General features: G+C 41.1%; 1 protein-coding gene across 1 annotated transcript in view; it reads left to right on the forward strand.

Annotated features, from left to right (window-relative positions):
- Nucleotides 1-20,026, forward strand: part of LOC132832319 (stathmin domain-containing protein 1-like) — a 50,020-nt gene that overhangs the window by 16,610 nt on the left and 13,384 nt on the right. The window contains exons 2-3 of the mRNA XM_060850231.1: nucleotides 5,857-6,019; nucleotides 11,130-11,287. Of these exons, the coding sequence (XP_060706214.1) occupies nucleotides 5,857-6,019; nucleotides 11,130-11,287 (321 nt within the window). The remainder of the gene's footprint in view (nucleotides 1-5,856; nucleotides 6,020-11,129; nucleotides 11,288-20,026) is intronic.

The raw sequence follows: 20,026 nt of genomic DNA on the forward strand, positions 1-20,026 counted from the left end.
TCGCCTGAGTTGGGAATTGAACGCGGGTCTCAGGCGCTGTGAGACAGCAGTGCTAACCACTGTACCACCGTGCCGCCCACGACCTCTCTACCTCTCTCGCACCTGAACTGCCAGCAGCAGCTGCTTCCATTCTACATGGCCTCAAAAACCATTGGACTGTTCTTAATTAGATGGTAAACCTGTCCTCTGACCACAAATTGGCTAATTTACAGAAAATCATTCCTGAGTGATGATTTTCCTCACAGCGCAGGGTTGTGAACCTGTTTGACTCCATGTCAGGGACATGGAAACATAGAAACCAGCAGCAGGATTAGGCTATTCAACTCTTTGAGCCTGTTCCATTATTCTGTATGATCACTGCTGAACCTTGACCTTAATGCCATATTCCCATTTTATTCCCATACCCTTCAATGCCTTTAATATTTAAAATTGTAATTGTCTCTTTCTTGAATATATCTTGGCCTTCACACCATCCTGTGGTAGTTAATTCTAAGGTTCACTATCCTTTAAATCAAGAAATGTTTCCTTATCTGAGTTTTAAATGGCCTACCCTATATCCTCTGGTTCAAGACTCCTCCACCAGGAAAAAGAATCCTCCCTGCATGTACAGCCCTGTTAAAATTTTTATATTTCAACCAGATTCCCATTCACCCTTCTACATTCTAGTGAATATATGCTCAGTCGAACAAATCTCTCCTCATAAGATAATCCTGACATCCCAAGTGTCAAGCTAGTGAATTCTGCTGCACTCTCTTTGGTAAGTATATCCTTTCTTAGGTAGGGAGACCAAATTCCATCAATACTTTAGGTGTGGTCTCACCAAGGCTCTGTATAACTGCTACAAGACATATTCAGAATCAAATAATCTTATAATGTACTATTTGCTTTCCTAATTGCTTACTGCACCTGCATGTATACTGTCATTAACTGGTGTATGAGGACTCTCTATCCATGCACACTTCCCAATGTAAATAGTACTCTGCTTTTCTGTTTTTCACACTGAGGTGTATAACTTTGCATCTAGCCATATTCTACTGCAACTGCATGTGTTTGTCCACTCTCAACTTATCTAACTTACCTTGAAGCCTCCTCCTTTCAACTCACAGATCTGCCAAGTATTGTATTGTCAGCAAACTTGAAAACATTGAATCAAGACCTAAAATCCAAAATCCTGCCCTATGGTTTGAAGCTTAAGAATCCAATGGCATAATTGATCACTCTCCAGGTGTCCAAAACAAAATTCTTCTCTCAATCAGGAACACTTCAACCATCCCATTTCTGTCTTTTGGATCTTCCTTTAAGTTGTGTGATGTATTGTTGTACCTCGCAAAGTTTGTGAAGGTTTGTAGCTTAGGTTGAGGTTTAGGGTGTAGATTTGCTTGCTGAGCTGTAGGTTTGATATCCAGACGTTTCATTACCTGGCTAGGTAACATCATCAGTGGCGACTTCCAAGTGAAGCGAAGCTGTTGTCTCCTGCTTTCTATTTATATCTTTCTCCTGGATGGGATTCCTGGTGTTTGTGGTGATGTCATTTCCTGTTTGTTTTCTGAGGGGCTGATAGATGGCATCTAGATCTATGTGCTTGTTTGTGGCGTTGTGGTTGGAGTGCTAAGCCTCTAGGAATTCTCTGGCATGCCTTTGCTTAGCCTGTCCCAGGATAGATGTGTTGTCCCACTCGAAATGGTGGTTTTTTTCATCCGTGTATAGGGCTATGAGGGAGAAGGGGTCGTGTCTTTTTGTGGCTAGCTGGTGTTCGTGTATCCTGGTGGCTAACTTTCTTCCTGTTTGTCCTACGTAGTGTTTGTGGCAGTCCTTGCATGGAATTTTGTAGATGACGTTGGTTTTGTCCATGGGTTGTACTGGGTCTTTTAAGTTTGTTAGTTTTTGTTTGAGAGTGTTGGTGGGTTTGTGTGCTACTAGGATTCCGAGGGGTCTCAGTAGTCTGACTGTCATTTCTCTGAAACTTCTTTGATATATGGTAAGGTGGTAAACCAGAAACCCTAACCACCTTACCATATATCAAAGAAGTTTCAGAGAAATGACTCAGTCTCCCTCATAGCCCTGCACACGAATGAAAAGAAAACCACCATTTCGACTGGGACAACACATCTATCCTGGGACAGGCTAAGCAAAGGCATGCCAGAGAATTCCTAGAGGCCTGGCAATCCAACCACAACGCCACAAACAAGCACACAGATCTAGATGCCATCTATCAACCCCTCCAGAAAATGAACAGGAAATGACATCACCACAAACCCCAGGAACCCCATCCAGGAGAAAGATATAAATAGAAAGCAGGAGACAACAGCTTCGCTTCACTTGGAGGTCACCACTGATGATGTTACCTAGCCAGGTAATGAAATGTCTGGATATCAAACCAACAGCTCAGCGAGCAAACCTACACCCTAAATTGTTGTACCTTCACCAAGATGTACTAGCAATTCAAAAAGATGATAATTGTTTGTGAATCACTTTGGCCTGTGATAAATCCAAATTATTTCTTTTTATTTCTCCTAAGGAAATGCTAAATTAGGGTGTCAAGTATAGGAAAGGCATGTATTTGTTCTTGGAGTGTGTGGTAAGGCCATGGGATTTTCCACACTGCAGTAAAATGTGAGAAGGCAGTGGTGGTGAACCTTCTCCTTGAACTGCATATGGTGGCTAATATTTGTAAGTTATCAGGTGGAGAATTTCAGGGTAGTAACTGAATTATTATAAAAGAACAGTCATATCAGAATGGTGTATTGGTTGAACAGGAACTTGGAGAGGAGTAATGGTGTTCTCACAACATTACTGGGCTTGTCTTTTTTACTGGCAAATGCCAAAGGGGAAGGAAGGATCATCTCCTTACTTTGTTGCATTTAGTGCATGATAATACTGTAGTTACATGTTATTCTGATCTTGTAGGGACCTGGAAACTAAAATAACCAAATTTGCCAAACTCTTAAATGAAAAAAACCGGAAAAGATTTAATTTTTATCACTTTTACTTTAACATGAGTTAGCGGAAACATAAATGAGAAAACAAATCATGCTTATTTTCAACAATAAATTACACCATGGAATAGCAGATGCAACAGATAATATTTAATAGATTTGGATTTTTTTATTTATCATTGTCACATGTATCTAGGTGCAGTGAAAAGTTTTGTTTTGCATGCAGTATAGGCAGATCATATCATGCAATGTGCACAGGGTAATAGAGCAGAGTGAAGAAGACAATGTTAATTGCAGAGAAAGTGCACAAGGAGCAACATCAGTATCAGATTTAAAAATTGAGAAGTCCATTCAGAAATTTAATAACAATAGGGAAGAAGCTGTTCTTGAATCTATTCATACATGTCCTTAAACGTTTGTATGTTCTGTCCGACAGAAGAGGGTGGAAGAGAGTATAACCGGGATGGAAGGGATCTTTGATTATGTTCGTTGCTTTCCCGAGGCAGCAAGAAGTGTAGATTGAGTCAATGGATAGAAGGCTGGTTTGAGTGATGGACTGGGCTGTGTTCACGACTCTCTGCAATTTCTTGCGGTGTTGGGAAGAGCATTTGCCAAACCACACTGTGATTCATCCAGATAGAATGCTTTCTATGGTACATCTACAAAAAATTGATCAGAGTCCTCATGGACATGCTGAATTTCCTTAGTCTCCTGAGGAAGGAGAGATGTTTTTGTGCTTTCTTGACCATTGTGTCAACATAGAGTTAATATGCAATCCACCCTGCCTGTATGATCCCAGTTTCAGTCACATAGTTCTTCTAAGTGGAATTCTACTCCATTTACTTCAAGGATTTAGCTGATTCCCTTCAAACATGAGCTTCCTCATTAGCAGGGTTCCATCGGTGCAATCTTCCTGTATGGTGCAATTCTTTCCAAAACCTTCACAACACCCTTTGTCGTGGTTGAACTGCCAGAACTGACTTTTCTCTTTCTATCTCTCTACCTTTTTCCCCCACCTCAAGCTCTCTCCATTCTTCCTAGTGTCCTCCTCATGTAGTTGCCATTTTTGAATTTCCTTCCTGTTGTATTGCTTTCAGTATTTCTTGTAAATCAAAAATGATAATTGGTCCCTTTACAAAGAATAGAAGTTTTAAAAGTGCTTATTTTCAATCATTTTAAAAATTACAGATCTCCTCAATATCCTCAAATTTTTTATAAAGTAATTGCATTTTTTTCTTTCTATTGCCATGTTCGAGTCAACAGCTGTCTCAAAATGTGGTAGAGGGAGTGACAATTGAGTCTAGTTGCATCAGGCACCTTGATACCCTGGAACTTGTTTGCTTCATTTGGGAGTTGTTTCCATTGTCCCTTTCCTGTTGTTGCTGTCTTTTGAAATCTTGATTCTTTTCCTCTGAAGGTACCAATATTAACAGTGATTGGGAAACTGGTAAACAGTGTTACAGATCATTTGGACCAGGTTGGGGGAGCCAGTCTCAGCTTGGAGAACAATATAGGAATGCAGTTGAAATTGTTTCCAAACTTTTATGGGCTCATTCCCCCACAATGATCGTTAGCTGGCCCTTATTTTCAGCCAGCTGTTACACCTATTTGAGTCAAATGGAAGACTCATTAACTCATGCAGCTCAGGATCTCATGCTGTCTTTAGCATTGAGATTTAAAACTTCATGCGGCTGCTCTGTTCCAAGAAATTTGAACAGTGTTTAGAAGTTTTGTTTGTTTTTTGGAATCCACAAGGATATCCTGGACATTTACTGTCTAAAGTTTCAGCTTCCACACCTCTCCCACACCCGATAATTTACCAGAGTTCCTCCAAACACCTGCTTCTTTCCACTTGTTTATGGTGGCCTTTTGGCTGGAGGACAGTAAATTGCAATTAGGGTTTAAAGTAGGTCCCACTTCAAATTAATCATGCCAGAAAATGGGAGAGGTATTGAGAGAGATTGAGGAGTTCATGTCCACCGATCTCTGAAGGCGACAGGATAGGTAGGTACGGTGGTAAAGAAGACATATGGGATGCTTTCTCTCACTGGATGGATGATGTACAGAATATGAGGTCAAGGATGTAATGCTGGAATTATATAAGATGGGTTATGCCATAACTAGATATTTGTGTACATTTCTGGCCACCATATTCCAGCACGGACATAGTTGGTCTTGAGACAGTATAGAGAAGATTTACAAGAATATTGCTCGGGCTTAGAAATTGCAAGAATGAGGAAAGATGTAATAGGCTAGGGTCCTTGTGATTTAATCAAGGCGTACAAAATAATGAGTGACTTGGATAGAGTGGACAGGGAAAGGCCGTGTTCCCTAATGGAGAGGTCAGTTACCTGTCAAACATGTTTAAGGTGATCGGAAGAAAGATTTAGAGGAGATATAAGGAAAATGTTTTTCACCCAGAGGGTGATGTGTGTCTGGAATACATTTGGTGGTCGTGGTGGAAACCCTCAACTCATTTAAAAGGAACCTAGATTTGCACATATTGCAGTATAGCCTGCAATACTACAGATCATATGCTGGTAAATGGGATTAGAATATGTGGCTGGTTTACTTAGTGGGACCGGGTATGACTCTTTCAGCGCTGTAGCTCTTCAATGATTCTATCATTTTCTGAAAACATTCACCCCATTCCTCAACTGATATACATTCAAAGTTCAAGTCCCTCTGTTTTTCCCAGTAAGTATATATGTGCCTATTGGTTTATTTTCCGTTTTTCAATGGTTCATATGGCAGCATTTTATATGTATATATGCAGTCAATTACAAAACCGAAATAGTCTACATAAGTGCATACAGAAGCTGCCAAAACAAAACAGAGGTGAATAATATCAGAGCTTGACATACAACACTTCAGCAACAAACATATTCACTGAAACAAAATCTTTTATTGCCCTTTTTAGATTAAGAACAATAGGAAAAGCAGCAAATTAAACATCATTGACGATTCATCCGGATCCAAAGTATCAGAAGAAGACTTAATAACATTGCCAGGAGCAGTGCAACAGTCCTTGCCACCTTTAAGGAAAGCAAATGGGACATTACTACAAAATGGATTTAATGATGGTATGGAGTGACCATATTAGCACAGTGAATCAAAAGTATTGTATATGGGGTACTGTGATCTGCTTGTTCATACCTAATTTAGATAGACAGAACATCCAGGTCAGTCTGGCCTTGCTGTCAAGCAGACGTATGGATATATAACATTTTCTTTATTCACTCATGGAACATGGGCATCACTAGTTGGTCCAGCATTTATTGTCCACCCCTAGTTGCCCTTGAGAAGGTAGTGCTGAGCTTCCTTCTTAAGCTGCTGCATGAATTTCATTCTAGGATATTTAATTCTATCTTTAGAACACATAATATTTAAAGTACACAATTATTTCCAAAGTTTGGCTGGTTCTGATGTGGATTTAGTGTACAGGTCCTCACCAAAATTAAGTTATCTGTTCTGAATTCAGCAGCATCGCTTCATGAATAATTACCATATATACTCGTGTAAAGGTAGAATTTTTTAGACTATTTTTAAAGGTTCAATTTATAGAGTAACTAATACATGGGGACTAGTTTTGAGGGGCTGAAATTCATGCTACAGTTCAAAATACCATGTTATTAACAGAAGTTGATTTGACTGCACAACTAATCCCAGGTAAAGAAGAAAAACACCATGAATTACAGCAAAGGTAATTACAGGATAAAAGCAAGAGAAACAAGAACACATACCGGTATGGAAATTTAACATGTCAAAGATTCATTGAAATCCTGGAAAATCACACTGTTCAATATCGTCATGGCCTGGTATAATAGTACACTTAAAATTAAATATTTATTAAATTCGGAATATGTATGCATCTTGAACTTACCCACCTAATTCTTCCGTTTCCCTCCCATTTACTCTTGTATGTTATGAACCTCAGCAACATTAATAAATTTGTCAAAGAATTAAAGATATATAGCTGATATTTGGGGCAGCATGGTGGCTCAGTGGTTAGTGCTGCGGCCTCACAGTGCCAGGAATGCAGGTTCAATTCCAGCCTCGGGCGACTGTTTGTGTGAGGTTTGCACATTCTCCCAGTGTCTGCTTGGGCTTCCTCGAGTGCTCCACTTTCCTCCCTCAATCCAGAGATCTGCAGGTGAGGTGAATTGGCCGTGCTAAATTGCCCATAGTGTTCAGGGATGTATAGGTCAGGGGTAAATGTAGAGGAATGGGTTTGGGTGGGATACTCTTTGGGCAACGGGCTTGTTTCCACACTGTAGGGATTCAATTAAATTCTATATCTGACTTTTATTCAGATACAGTGGCACAATTAAAATGATTAACTTTTTAATGTTAATAACCTTTGGATGTATAGTGAACAAATGCGATAAGTACCGATAAACTCAGTACCATGCTGTAGTAAACCAAGTGTGCTAAGGAGATGAATGAATGAATGAACTAACTAACTAACTAACTAACTACTAGTATGAATGCAAGTTTGCTTAAGTTGATTAATGGGAACATGCAGTTTCCTTTGTAAAGAGGATTATAATGCAATATAATAGGGTCAACTTTTACACAAGATATATGGAAAATACAAGATTGTTTGGCCAAACTTAAGGGGTCGACTTTTACATGAGATTGACATTTACGCAAGTACATATGGTACACACAACTAGATATGCTGTTGAACTCCAATATGACATTGGGCACAATAGCCTGAAACCACTGAAAATCTTAATCTCAAAAAAAAACCTTTAATGTAGTAAAACCTCCCAAGGTACTTTACAGAAGCATTATCCAGCAACATTTGCTAACCCACCACAGAAGTGTTATTAGGGCTGCTGCTCAAACACTTGGTCAAAGAAACAGATGTTTAGGAGTATTTCAAAAGAAGAAAACGATGCAAAGGGAGGAGATACAGAGCTTCGAGTCCAGTCAGGTGACTGACTGGTAGCACAGCTACTAATGTAGGAGCAATGGAAATTGAGGCCATTATGAGAAATGTGTAGAGGGTTATAGGACTGCAATAATTTAGAATCCTTAATTATGCTGATGCACTGAAATAACACGTGCTGTGTGGCCCTGACTATAATGCTGAGCACTTTGCTAGGGTGGTTCCTGTAATTGATCAGGAAGATGGATCCATGATTTTGATAGCATGGAATGAGCCAGATTACAAAGGCAAGTTATACAGTGATTTATTGAGGACCCTGGAGATAGAATCTTTCTAATATGAATTTGAGTTGATAGCTGGGCCGTAGGAAAAGTACAACTGAAAATTTAAGCACAGCAGCAGTTCGAAGAGAATAATCTTTCTTTGGCGAATAAATAGATGCCAACTTTGTTACTGATTTGTGCCAATCAAAAGGTTGAGCAGAAAAGGCACATGACTGCTATTGACATGGAACTTTTTAGAAAGTGACTTCATTAATTGGAAAGATCAACTATTGGCTGCTCAGGCTGCTATAAGGGGACTTTTTTGTAGTTTATAGATTGATGTGCCTCATTTGCACTAAGATCACAATGTAAATCATCAAGGCCACTCAGTTCCTGACTGCATTACAGTCTTGATCCAGACCTTGGCAAACAAGCTGAATTCTAGAGGTGAGATGATAGTGGTTGCAATTGATATTGAAGTCGTATTTGACCAAGTGTGGCATCAATGAGTCCTGGCAAAACAACAGTAAACGAGGATCAGGGGAAAACTCTCTGCTGGTTAGAGACACAGATGACACAAAGAAGAATGATTGTAGTTGTTGCAAGTCAGTCATCTCAACTCCAGGACACCTCTTCATGTGTTCCTCAAGGTGGTGTCCTAGACTTAAACACTTTCAGCTGCTTCATCCTTGATCTTCCCTCCGCCAAAAGGTCTGAAGTGGGGAATAGTCACTGATGACATATTGGTCAGCACCATTTGCAACACCTCAGATACTGAAGCAGTACATATCCTGAACAATATCCTGGTTTAGGCTGGTAAGTGGAAAGTAATACTTGTGTCACACAAATGCAATACAATGACAATCTTCAACAAAAGAGAATATAACCATTGCCCCTTGAGATTCAATTACATTACCATAGATGAATACCTTACCTTAACATCCTGAAAGTTGCCTTTGACCAGAAACTGAGCTGGACTAACCCTGTAAATATTATGGCACTCAAGAGCAGGTCAGAGGCTAGGAATTTTGCCATAATTAACTCAACCCCTGACTACCCAAAACCTGTCCACTATCTAAAAAGCTCAAGTCAGGAGTGTAACAAAATTCTCCACATTTATTTGGATGTGTATAGCTGCAACAGGACTCTAGAAGCTTGACACTATGCAGAACAAAACAGCCTACCTGATTGGCAGCACATCCAAAAACGTTCACACCCTGCAACACCGACGCTCAATACTGTAGCAACAATGTCTACCAACTGCATGATGCATTGCAGAAATTTCTCAATCTTCCTCAATACTTTCCAAACCCATGACTTCTACCATCTAGAAGGATAAGGACAGCAGATATCTTGGACGTAGGTTTGCTTGCTGAGCTGTAAGGTTCATTTCCAGATGTTTGTTACCTTACTAGGTGACATCTTCAGTGGATCTCATGCAAAGCAATGCTGAAAATTCCTGCTTTCTATTTATATGTTTGGGTTTCTTTAGGTTGGTGATGCCATTTTCTGTGATGAAGTCACTTCCTGTTCCTTTTCTCAGGGGGTGGTGGATGGGATCTAACTTGATGTATTTGTTGATAGAGTTCCAGTTGGAATGCCATGCTTCTAGGAATTATTGTGTGTGTCTTTGGTTGGCTTGTCCTACGATGGATGTATTGGCCCAGTCGAAGTAGTATCCTTCCTCATCTGTATGTGAGGATACTAGTGAGAGAGGGTCATGACTTTTTGTGGCTAGTGTTCATGTATCCTGGTGGCTAGTTTTCTGCCTGTTTGTCCAACGTAGTGTTTGTTATAGTCCTTGCATGGTATTTTGTAAATGACATTAGTTTTGCTCATTGTCTGTATAGGGTCTTTCAAGTTCATAGCTGCTGTTTAGTGTATTGGTGGGTTTGTGGGCTACCATGATGCCAAAGGGTCTGAGATGTCTTTTATGTAGGAGAAAGTGGCTAGGGTTTCTGGATGTGTTTTGTCTGCTTGTTTGGGTTTGTTGCTGAGAAATTGGTGGACTGTATTCATTGGGTACCCATTCTTTTTGAATACACGGTGTAGGTGAATGGGCACCTAATGAACACATTCATATGAATTGTCCTGCAAGCAATTAATTAAATATGATAGTGTCTGTGGTAGGACAGATTGTCTTTGTCTTTGATGGACTTAGCAGCCTTTCCCTGCCCTATGCTTTGTATTTTGTATGTATTCTATTTATTCCATGAGCGATTCATCCTTTAAAAAAGATTTGTTTCCCATCAGGGTGTTGGGAATGAAGAAAATATTGTACCCAATATCTTCAATTATTCTATAATGTGGAATAAATGATCCTGACTACTGCCTCATTCCCCTCAACTATTACTTTCTGCTTTAACATCTTCCCTTAAACCGAGAAAGAGACAATCCATACTGTGCTGTGTGCTTGTAACACTTCCAGTAGTCTTTAGCATTGATTTTCCTGAATGGACTTGAGATTTTAGCCATCTTTGTACTTTGGGCTTGGGTGGGCTGGGCACTGACCAGAGCCTTCCCTGTAAGGCCTTTACAGATGAAGAAAAATAAGTGTTAATTTCTTCAGTCCAGACTGCATTGAATGCATGTTCCAGTGCAAAAGAGTAATATTTTAGTATGAACTCTGAAACAATCTCAAGTAGCTTTCCCTGGCCCTTCATTTGCCAAAGTAAAGTGATGCCATGATTAAATACTTGTTCAATAACAATTATTGCATTGGAATTGACAAAGCATTCAATATGCAGCAGCGTCTGATGGTCACAGGCAGCTTTTGGTGAAGCTATGAACACAACATGTTTTTAATCTGTGATAACATGAAATAGCCAGTCAGTAAGAGAGACCCTCCATGACAATTTTGCACAACTTGAGTTGAATCCTTAGTGAATTTAGACAGCTGTGGTTCAACATAAGTTCCCATTCCAAAAACATACTGACAGGTTTAAAGAGAGATATGAGGGGTGAAACGCTGCTATTTGGTGTTCTTCAATAAGTTGACCTCTAATTATTACTAATTAGTTTTGTTTCAACCTGCAGATTTAGCACTTACTGCAAATAGCTTGCTGAAAAAGAATGGACCAATACAAGAAATCAGGGACAGACCGAGGTCTGTTGACATTCTACAAGAACTTTTAGTTCAGGGGATCTTAAACCAGGCCCACAATGAAGAGTGGCAAGAGGTTCATAGTCCTATGGTATGTGTTAACTTCCATCTTCTGACATGAGGATCATAGAAATCAAATGTAGTTTTTATATTTCTGTTAAATCAAAAATTAATTGTAATTTGTTTTAAAACAACATGAGCAACAGAGTAGCATCTGGAAATAAGTTATCTTGCACGAGTATAATTATTCAAAACTTGCGATCGTAACATACGTAATTTTTTGACTATAAGTCTTAGTCCGTGCCCTCAGAAGCACCACCAGCATTACTTATTGGAAGGAGTGCCACGTAATCTGAGTTTGAGTTATCCCAGTTCTTTAGCTTTTATGTTCTAATTTTTTCAAATTTACCGTTATTATTATTATTATTATTATGTACCCAATTCCTGGTCTTAGTGATTTCTGACTCTTTGTTCATATTAAATTTAATAATTTTGTGGTCACTGTTCTCAAGAACTGTTCCAACTTCTATTCCCTAACATTACCTCTTGTGGCTTCTTTGGCAAACTGAATCAGAAAGCATTCGTGTATCGACTCATGAACCACTTGGGTTTTCCCAGGTTACAATTGTTAAAGTTATCAATTAATTTCTTTTTTGTTCTTACTTAAACTTCTCACCTCTTTATGGAGGAAGCTTTCGGTACTAGGTGTTCTTGACAAATTGTTAGAAGATTTCAGGAGAACAGGTAATGATCATTTATTTCATATGGACATATAAAGAAGAAGCCTTAACATCGAAGATTAAAACTCACTGTAGTGGATTACAAAATACCTCTAAGCTTTATATATTACAGTATGCATATGCAATTCCCGCACTTCAACATCCTTGTGACACTTATTAACTTTGTTTCCCACAGTCTTTCATTAGCGTTGTCTGTTCTTTCACCCAAGGCCTCCGATAGTTTAGCTTCTATGCTACTCTCCCTGACAAAGTTAAAAATGACACACCAGGTTATAGTCCAACCTGTATATTTGGAAGTTCAAGCTTTCAGAGCACTGCTCCTTTGTCAAGTGGCAGATGGGGTTTAATCTAGATAAATGTGAGTTGCTGCATTTTGGGAAAGCAAATCTTAGCAGGACTTATACATTTAATGGCAAAGTCCTAAGGAGTGTTGCTGAATGAAGAGACCTTGGAGTGCATGTTCATAGATCCTTGAAAGTGGAGTCGCAGGTAGATAGGATAGTGAAAAAGATGTTTGGTGTGCTTTCCTTTATTGGTCAGAATACTGAATATAGGAGTCGGGAGGTCATATTGCAGCTATGTAGGGCATTGGTTAGATCAATGATGGAATATTGCGTGCAGTTCTGGTCTTTTTCCTATCGGGAAGATGTTGTGAAACTTGAAAGGTTTCAAAAAAGATCTACAAGGATGTTGCCAGGGTTGGAAGATTTGAGCTATTGGGAGAGGTTGAATAGGCTGGGGCTGTTTTCCCTGGAGCATTGGGGGCTGAGGGGTGACCTTCTAGACATTTATAAAATCATGAGGGGCATGGATAGGACAAATAGACAAAGTCTTTTCCCTGGGGTGGGAGAGTCCAGAACTAGAGGGCATAGGTTAACCCAAGCTACCTATGTTATCACCTGTTTGACCAAAGCTGTATATAGCACTGAAGTCTTACCTGAATATCATTCTGGCAAGCCAATATTGCAGATAGTTAGGACAATGGATATCAGGTCATGGTGTAAATTATCTTATGAAATGTATCAACTTTTATCAGCACGGGTCCATTTTCTGGACTGGGGCTTAAAGCTAGACTTGATTTGGTGGGTTATTTAGTCACACCTCCAGTTCTATACTCCTGTTGTATTATGGGTATTATGTATTCATAAAATTCCTCTGGTGTGGAAGCAGTCTACTTGGCCCATCGAGTCCACACAGACCCTTCGAAGAGCATCCCACAGAGACCCAACCCCTTACCGTAACCCTGTAACTCTGCATTTCCCATGGCTAATCCACCTAACCTACACCTCACTGGCCACAATAAGCAATTTAGTATGGCCAATATGGAGGGTCAGCGTGGACCTGTTGGGCCGAAGGGCCTATTTTCATTCTGGAGGGAATCTCATCTAATCAATCCACCTAACCTGCACATCTTGGACTGTGAGCAGAAATCAGAGCACCCAGAGGAAACCCATATAGATACAGGAGAATGTGCAAACTCCACGCAGACAGTTGTCTGAGGATGGAATTGAACCTGGGTCACAGACTGTTTTGGACAGTTATGGCTAGCCATTCATTTAAATGGTGCACCTAAAGTGTTAAGGGGAGTCATTCACCACTTAAGAGAAAAAAGATACTGTTAAGCCTTGGAAAAGAGAGGGTCGATGGAGCCTTGTTACAAGAAATGCACTTAACTGATAAGGAGCGTTTGAGTTGCAGCAGGGAGGGTTCAGACAGGTATTTTTCTCATCCTTCAATTCGAAAAGTAGAGGAGTTGCTATTCTCATCCAGAAGAATCTCCCATTTCAAATGTTAGACCAAATTAAGGATGGATATGGGTGATTTATATTTCTTAAAGCTTTAATATGTGGAGAAGAGTATGGGATTTTGAATGTATATTGCCCCCCGGCACATCCCCTCAAACTTTTATCGGATGTGCTTTCCAGGTTGATGGCCCTTGGGGCGTGTCATATAATTATAGGGGGAGACTTTAATTGTCTTATTGACCCCAAAGTGGACAGGATGTCTAGGAGCCTTGCAGGTATGTCCCCGCAATCCAGGCAGTTGGTGGACCTGAACAGGGAGCTGGGGTTGGTGGATGTGTGGCGATGTCTTCACCCCGAAAGTAGGGATTTCATCTTTTTCTCTAAGCCACGTAAGTGCTATACCGGGATTGAGATTTTTTTTTGCCCCATCCACCTTTTTGAATTCAGTGCTGTCTTGCACAAAATCAGGAACATAGCCATCTCCGATCATGCAGCAATGTACATGGAGGTCAAGGCTGATGGTAACGGGGCAGGCTCGCAGCACTGGTGCATGGATCCTTTTCTCTTTGAAGGATTGCAAGTTTATAGCGTATTTTTTGCGGGAATTTAAAATCTTTTGGGACATTAATTTAGGTATGGCCAGTAATCCATCGGTGCTCTGGGAGACTCCCAAGGCCTATGCATGGGGTTTGATCATTTTCTTTTTAGACTAGATTCCCTATAGTGTGGAAACAGGCCCTTCGGCCCAACAAGTCCACACAGACCCTCTGAAGAGTAACCCGCCCAGACCCATTTTCCTCTGACTAATGCACCTAATACTATGGGCAATTTAAAATGAACAATTCACCTGACCTGCACATCTTTGGACCGTGGGAGGAAACCTACGCATACATGGGGAGAATGTGCAAACTCCACACAAACGGTCACTCGAGGCTGGAATTGAACCTGGGACCCTGGTGCTGTGAGGCAGCAGTGCTAACCACTGCCGCCCCTTGCTTACTCTGCAACCCGGAAACTGCAGAGGGGAGAGCAGCAGCGTTTGCTCAAGGCTCGCCTGAAGGCAGCTGAGACGGCATACTCTGACAGATCATGTTTAGCCAAACTGCAGTGGATTACAGCCCTCAGGACTACTTTGATTGCTGCACTCACCCAGGCAGCAAAGAGGGAAACCTCTTTTGTGAAACAGAGGTTATTTGAGTACCGTGATAAATCAGATAGATATCTAGTGTACCTGGCCAGAAAAAAGAATGCCCCCCAATCTATCACCTCCATTAGGAGAGTGTGCTGGTACTCTTACTTGCAACGCCAAAAGGATTAGTGCAGCATTTAGGAAGTTCTACTCTGAGCTGTACCGGTTGGAGGGCTGTGAGGACAGACTGATGTAAATGGAATCCTTTTTACATCCTTCCGGGTGTAACTTCAGAGTGGGTATCTTTTCTGAATGCCCCCCTGACAATCCAGGAATACAGGAGGCAGTGAGGCAGTTCCAGTGTGGTAAAGCGCCCAGCTCAGACGGATTTCAAAGTGAGTTTTACAAGGAGTTTATAGACAGGCTGGCAGGGCCACTGTTGGATATGTGCAACTACTCATACAGTTAGGACTGCCTCCCATTCCTCTTCGAGAGAAGCAAATACTTCTTTTCTTCTTTAGAAAGGAAAAGCCCCAGAGGATTGCACTTCATACAGGCCCATATCATTACTGAACATGGATTTTAAAATTCTGTCGAAATTGCTGGCATTAAGTTTGGAGAGGTTTTTGCCTTTCATTGTAACGGATGACCAGACAGATTTTATCAAGCATCGTAAGTCTACTAATAATATTAGAAGAGTATTAAATATGGTCCAGGTATGCCTATAAGGGTTGATTCCGGGCTTGGCAGTCTGCCTGGCTGCAGAGAAAGCATTTGACCAAGTGGAGTGGCCATATCTCTTTTATGTACTAGACTGGTTTGGTCTTGGAGGGGTTTTAGCCAGGTGGGTGGCAGTGTTATATAGCGATCTGAAAGCAGAGGTTCTCACTAATGGCATAAGGTCGGATAATTTTAGTATCAGCAGAGGCAGCCGACAAGGGTGTCCCCTCTCACCGCTATTACTTACATTGGTGATTGAGCTGCTGACAGAGGCTATCCGGAGAGATCCCAATGTAACTACTCCGGAGGTAGGATCAGGTGGGCATAAGATCACCCTCTATACAGATGATGTTCTTCTGTTTTTAACTGATCTGACAACATCTGTGCCCTGTTTAATACCAGTGATTAATTTGTTTGGTTTGTTCTCAGGGTATAAAATTAATTTCACGAAGTTGGAGGCCATGCCTGTGGGGAACCTTACTAGCATATCTGATTTTGGGGATGGAACCCATTTCCCTTTTCAGGTGGTCACAAGGAGGTTTCCTGTATTTAGGCATTTTTATCACCCAACCTTTGATTAATTATATAAAGCTAACTGTGTGCAGTTGCTAGAGAAAATAAGGCAGGACCTTCGGTATTAGGAGGATCTTCCGATATCCTGTTTGGGTATGATAGCTCTGGTCAAAATGAATGTTATTCCTTACTTATTTTATCCCATGAGAATGCTCCCTTTGATGCTGCCTAGGCAGGCACTACGGAGACTTTACAGTTGGCTTGGATCTTCCATCTGGCATCATAAGCGGCCTCTTATTAAGCTTGCCAAATTGCAGCTTCCGCAGGGAATGGGAGGTTTGGATTTCCTGGACTTTAAGAAATATCAATTGAGTTCCTTACTGTCCTATGTGCTTGACTGGGCCTGCCAGGACCCAAGATCAATTTGGTTAGACATTGAGGCCTCCCAGGCAAAATGTCCCTTCAACAATTTGTTGTTTATGGACAAGATGAGGACTGTTATGGACCTTTGCAGAAACCCGATTGTCCTTCACATAGGTAAAGCACGGAGAATGGTGCAGAAAGTGAGAGCAACTTCCAAAAACCTTCCCCTTTCAATCTTGTAATGGTAATGTTAGGATTCTGGCCATGGTCGATGGACTTCGGCTTGAAGTTCTGGGAGTCTAGAGGAGTATCCTGTTTGGGAATTTATTCAACGGGGAGGTCATGATGTCTTTTGAGCAGCTGAGTCAGAAATATGAGCTATCTAGGAGGGACCTCTTTTGTTACTTTCAGGTTAGGGACTTTATACAAAAAAAAAATTGCATTGATGGTTAGTCCCTTTAAGTCGGATATGGAGAGGAGTGTGCGTCGGTCTATGGGCACTCTCTCAGTTAGTACCCTTTATCACTTGTTAGGAGGTAATGTTTCCAAGGACATTGAGTGGCTTTGCAGAATCTGGACTCAGGAATTGGGTATGGAAGTCTCATCAGAGGGGTGGGCGAATATTTGGGAGAACGTAAAGAAGATTTCAATTTGTATCAGGACACAGGCTATACGATTGAAGTTCCTCCACAAGGCTCATCTGGCACCGGATTGGCTTACAAAATCTAAAACAGGAGCGTCCCCATTGTGCCCCAAATGTAAAACAGCTGTTGGCTCTCTTACTTATTGCTTGTGGTCATGGCACAAGCTTCGTAGGTATCGGGATTCCATAGCGAGTGTTTTGGAAGGGGTCTTGGGAACCAAGGTTAAGGTGGATCTTGGGTCTTCCAAATCTTCCCTGTTTGGACGTAAATGGGAAGAAATTGTTTAATATTCCTTCATTCTGTGTGAGGAAGACATTCTAATGAGCTGGGTATTGGAGAATCCCCTGAGACTCGGTGGCATGGATTAGTTATGGAGCACATCCCCCTGGACCTCCATATGAGTATGGTGCACCAGAAAATGGAACTGTTTCATAAAACATGGTGGCCCTTTCTGAATTATATAGATGCAGACTTGTTGGCTATATTGATCAGGACATTTTGTGTAGTCATGAGCGCTATGTCTAGCGGTCCGGGGACCCTGGGGGGAAGAATCCCAAACCAGGGTTTACCTACTGATGTTCCCGGTAGTGGGGAGCTTTGGTGGGATTGCACTGAGTATAGTAATTTAACTGAATATAACTTGTTACCTTGGTATAACTTGGTTTAATGTTAATTTTTTCTTAGTTGTTTATTGAATTGTAGTTTTTGAAGTTGTTTTTCTCTCTCTCCTCAGTGGATGGTGGAGTAGAGTAATAGTTTGTTTTCTGTTATTGTCATTATATTATAAAGTTGTTACACTATTTCATAGTGATTTTATAATTTTGTAAAATAAATTAAAATCTTTTTTCTCAATAAAAATATTTACCAAAAAAGTTGAACATTTCACTTCTCCATCTTTACCATGCTTACTTTAAAATCTGCTGCCTTCAGCAGTTCTAGAATGTGCAATAAGATTTTTCGAGTCTCCCTGATGGTCTGTGAGCTAATCAACAGGACATCCAAATATTGGATTACTATACGATCTTCATCTATATTTACCTGACTCACAGTATCACACAATACCTGAAGAAATATCACTGGGCTATGGTGGGATTTGAAAGGTCATCGTGAACAGGTGTACTGTGTCGGTGTCTTAATGCGAATGCAAACTGGTCTGGGGACATATTAGATTAGATTACTTACAGTGTGGAAACAGGCCCTTCGGCCCAACAAGTCCACACCGACCCGCCGAAGCGCAACCCACCCATACCCCTACATTTACCCCTTATCTAACACTACGTGCAATTCAGCATGGCCAATTCACCTGACCCGCACATCTTTGGACTGTGGGAGGAAACCGGAGCACCCGGAGGAAACCCACGCAGACACGGGGAGAACGTGCAAACTCCACACAGTCAGTCACCTGAGTCGGGAATTGAACCCAGGTCTCAGGCGCTGTGAGGCAGCAGTGCTAACCACTGTGCCACCGTGCCACCCGTTTATCTAATAGAATGGATGAAAACCCATTCACTATATCAAGCACAAAGAAATTTGTATGATCTGGCCCAAAACATTAAATATAGTAGGAGGGCTAGCCACAATCGGGTAATCATAGGTGTGTCATCAATAGTCATTCAGTAACATCCTTCAGGCTTCTGTACTAGCCAAGTGGGGGAGTTAGTTGTGGACTGAGTTTTCTGTACTATAGCCCCCTGCTTGCAGGCTCCAGACTATGTTCTCACACATTGACTTTTGTACCACCAACTTAAAGCTATTATTTCCTTGGATAATGCCCTGGTCCTGGTACGTTGGTCAGTATCACATTAACTCTTCCACAGTCCTGCTTGTGTCCTCACTCTTGTGATTTGTTGACACACAAAGTTCCATCCCCCATACTATTCCCATCTCAGTGTGGTGTAGGTCATGTCAGTGTGGTATAGATCAAGACAGCTCTTTCACTTGCAAACACTGGGGTCTTGTTTCTTTTTAAAAAGGCTTTACATTATTATTTTACGGTTTGGTGACCTAAATAAGCCTCTTAGTTTTGGTAAGTGTCTATTCTGAGAATACTTCCTTTGGTCATTTTACACGTCCATATCAGGATAGAGATCGTTAACTCTCCCACTCCCAGAGGAATCATCTCAGTGCTTTACTCTGAGAGGTGTGCTCCCTTCAGTCTCAGACACAGTTGTAGTATCAATATGCAGGTATGCAATTGAGACAAGACCAGTGTCTATTAACACTACCATCCCTGCACATCAATAAACTTATGGGGTCTCCAGTCCTGGGTGATCTGAGAACTGGTACTACCTGTTCATCCCAAACAAGTCCCTGACCAGTTGTCCAGTCCCATCCACTGTCAGAAACCTCTGTTCTAGTCATTATTGTATGCCTGTTTTGATCCCTGCTCCTGCTCCTTCTTTCCTCCTCCCAGTGCTCAAGTCATCACGTCCATGGCCCAGTTTCATACATTGTTTACCAGTCTGTTCTCTCCTTCGGGCCTGATAATCCACGCAATGGTAACATCCTTAATGGGTTATTACATCCAATTTTACTCCCAGTTTGCTCATCTAAGCCTGTTGACCACTGCATGATATCTGTAGAAGTTCAGCTTACTGACAATCCATTTTCAACAACCTCTGATGTCTGGCTTGAACCCATGCTTCATCATCTAGAGAAATATATCATTATTTCATGAGGATATTCATTTCCCAATAATTGGACATAGGTTTCCCACTTGCCTTCCACATTAATCGACTGTTGGCTATCCTTCCTTTCATGACCAGCATCAGTGAATCCCCAATTAGATTCACTCCCTTTACTGCTTCTTCAAATTCCTCATTAGCATCCCTCAGGTCTGTCCCAGAGGCTGTCTTTTCAATGTTATGGACTAGGTCAGTCCCCCTAAAAATACTTTAAGAAGGTAGCCTAGAGCTTAATTTTTTTCTTATTTTAAAGGCAGATCTGAAGTGGATATTCCAGGTGAGATGCAGCTGC

Source organism: Hemiscyllium ocellatum, chromosome 34 (genome assembly GCF_020745735.1).
Source record: "Hemiscyllium ocellatum isolate sHemOce1 chromosome 34, sHemOce1.pat.X.cur, whole genome shotgun sequence".
Classification (NCBI taxonomy): domain Eukaryota; kingdom Metazoa; phylum Chordata; class Chondrichthyes; order Orectolobiformes; family Hemiscylliidae; genus Hemiscyllium; species Hemiscyllium ocellatum.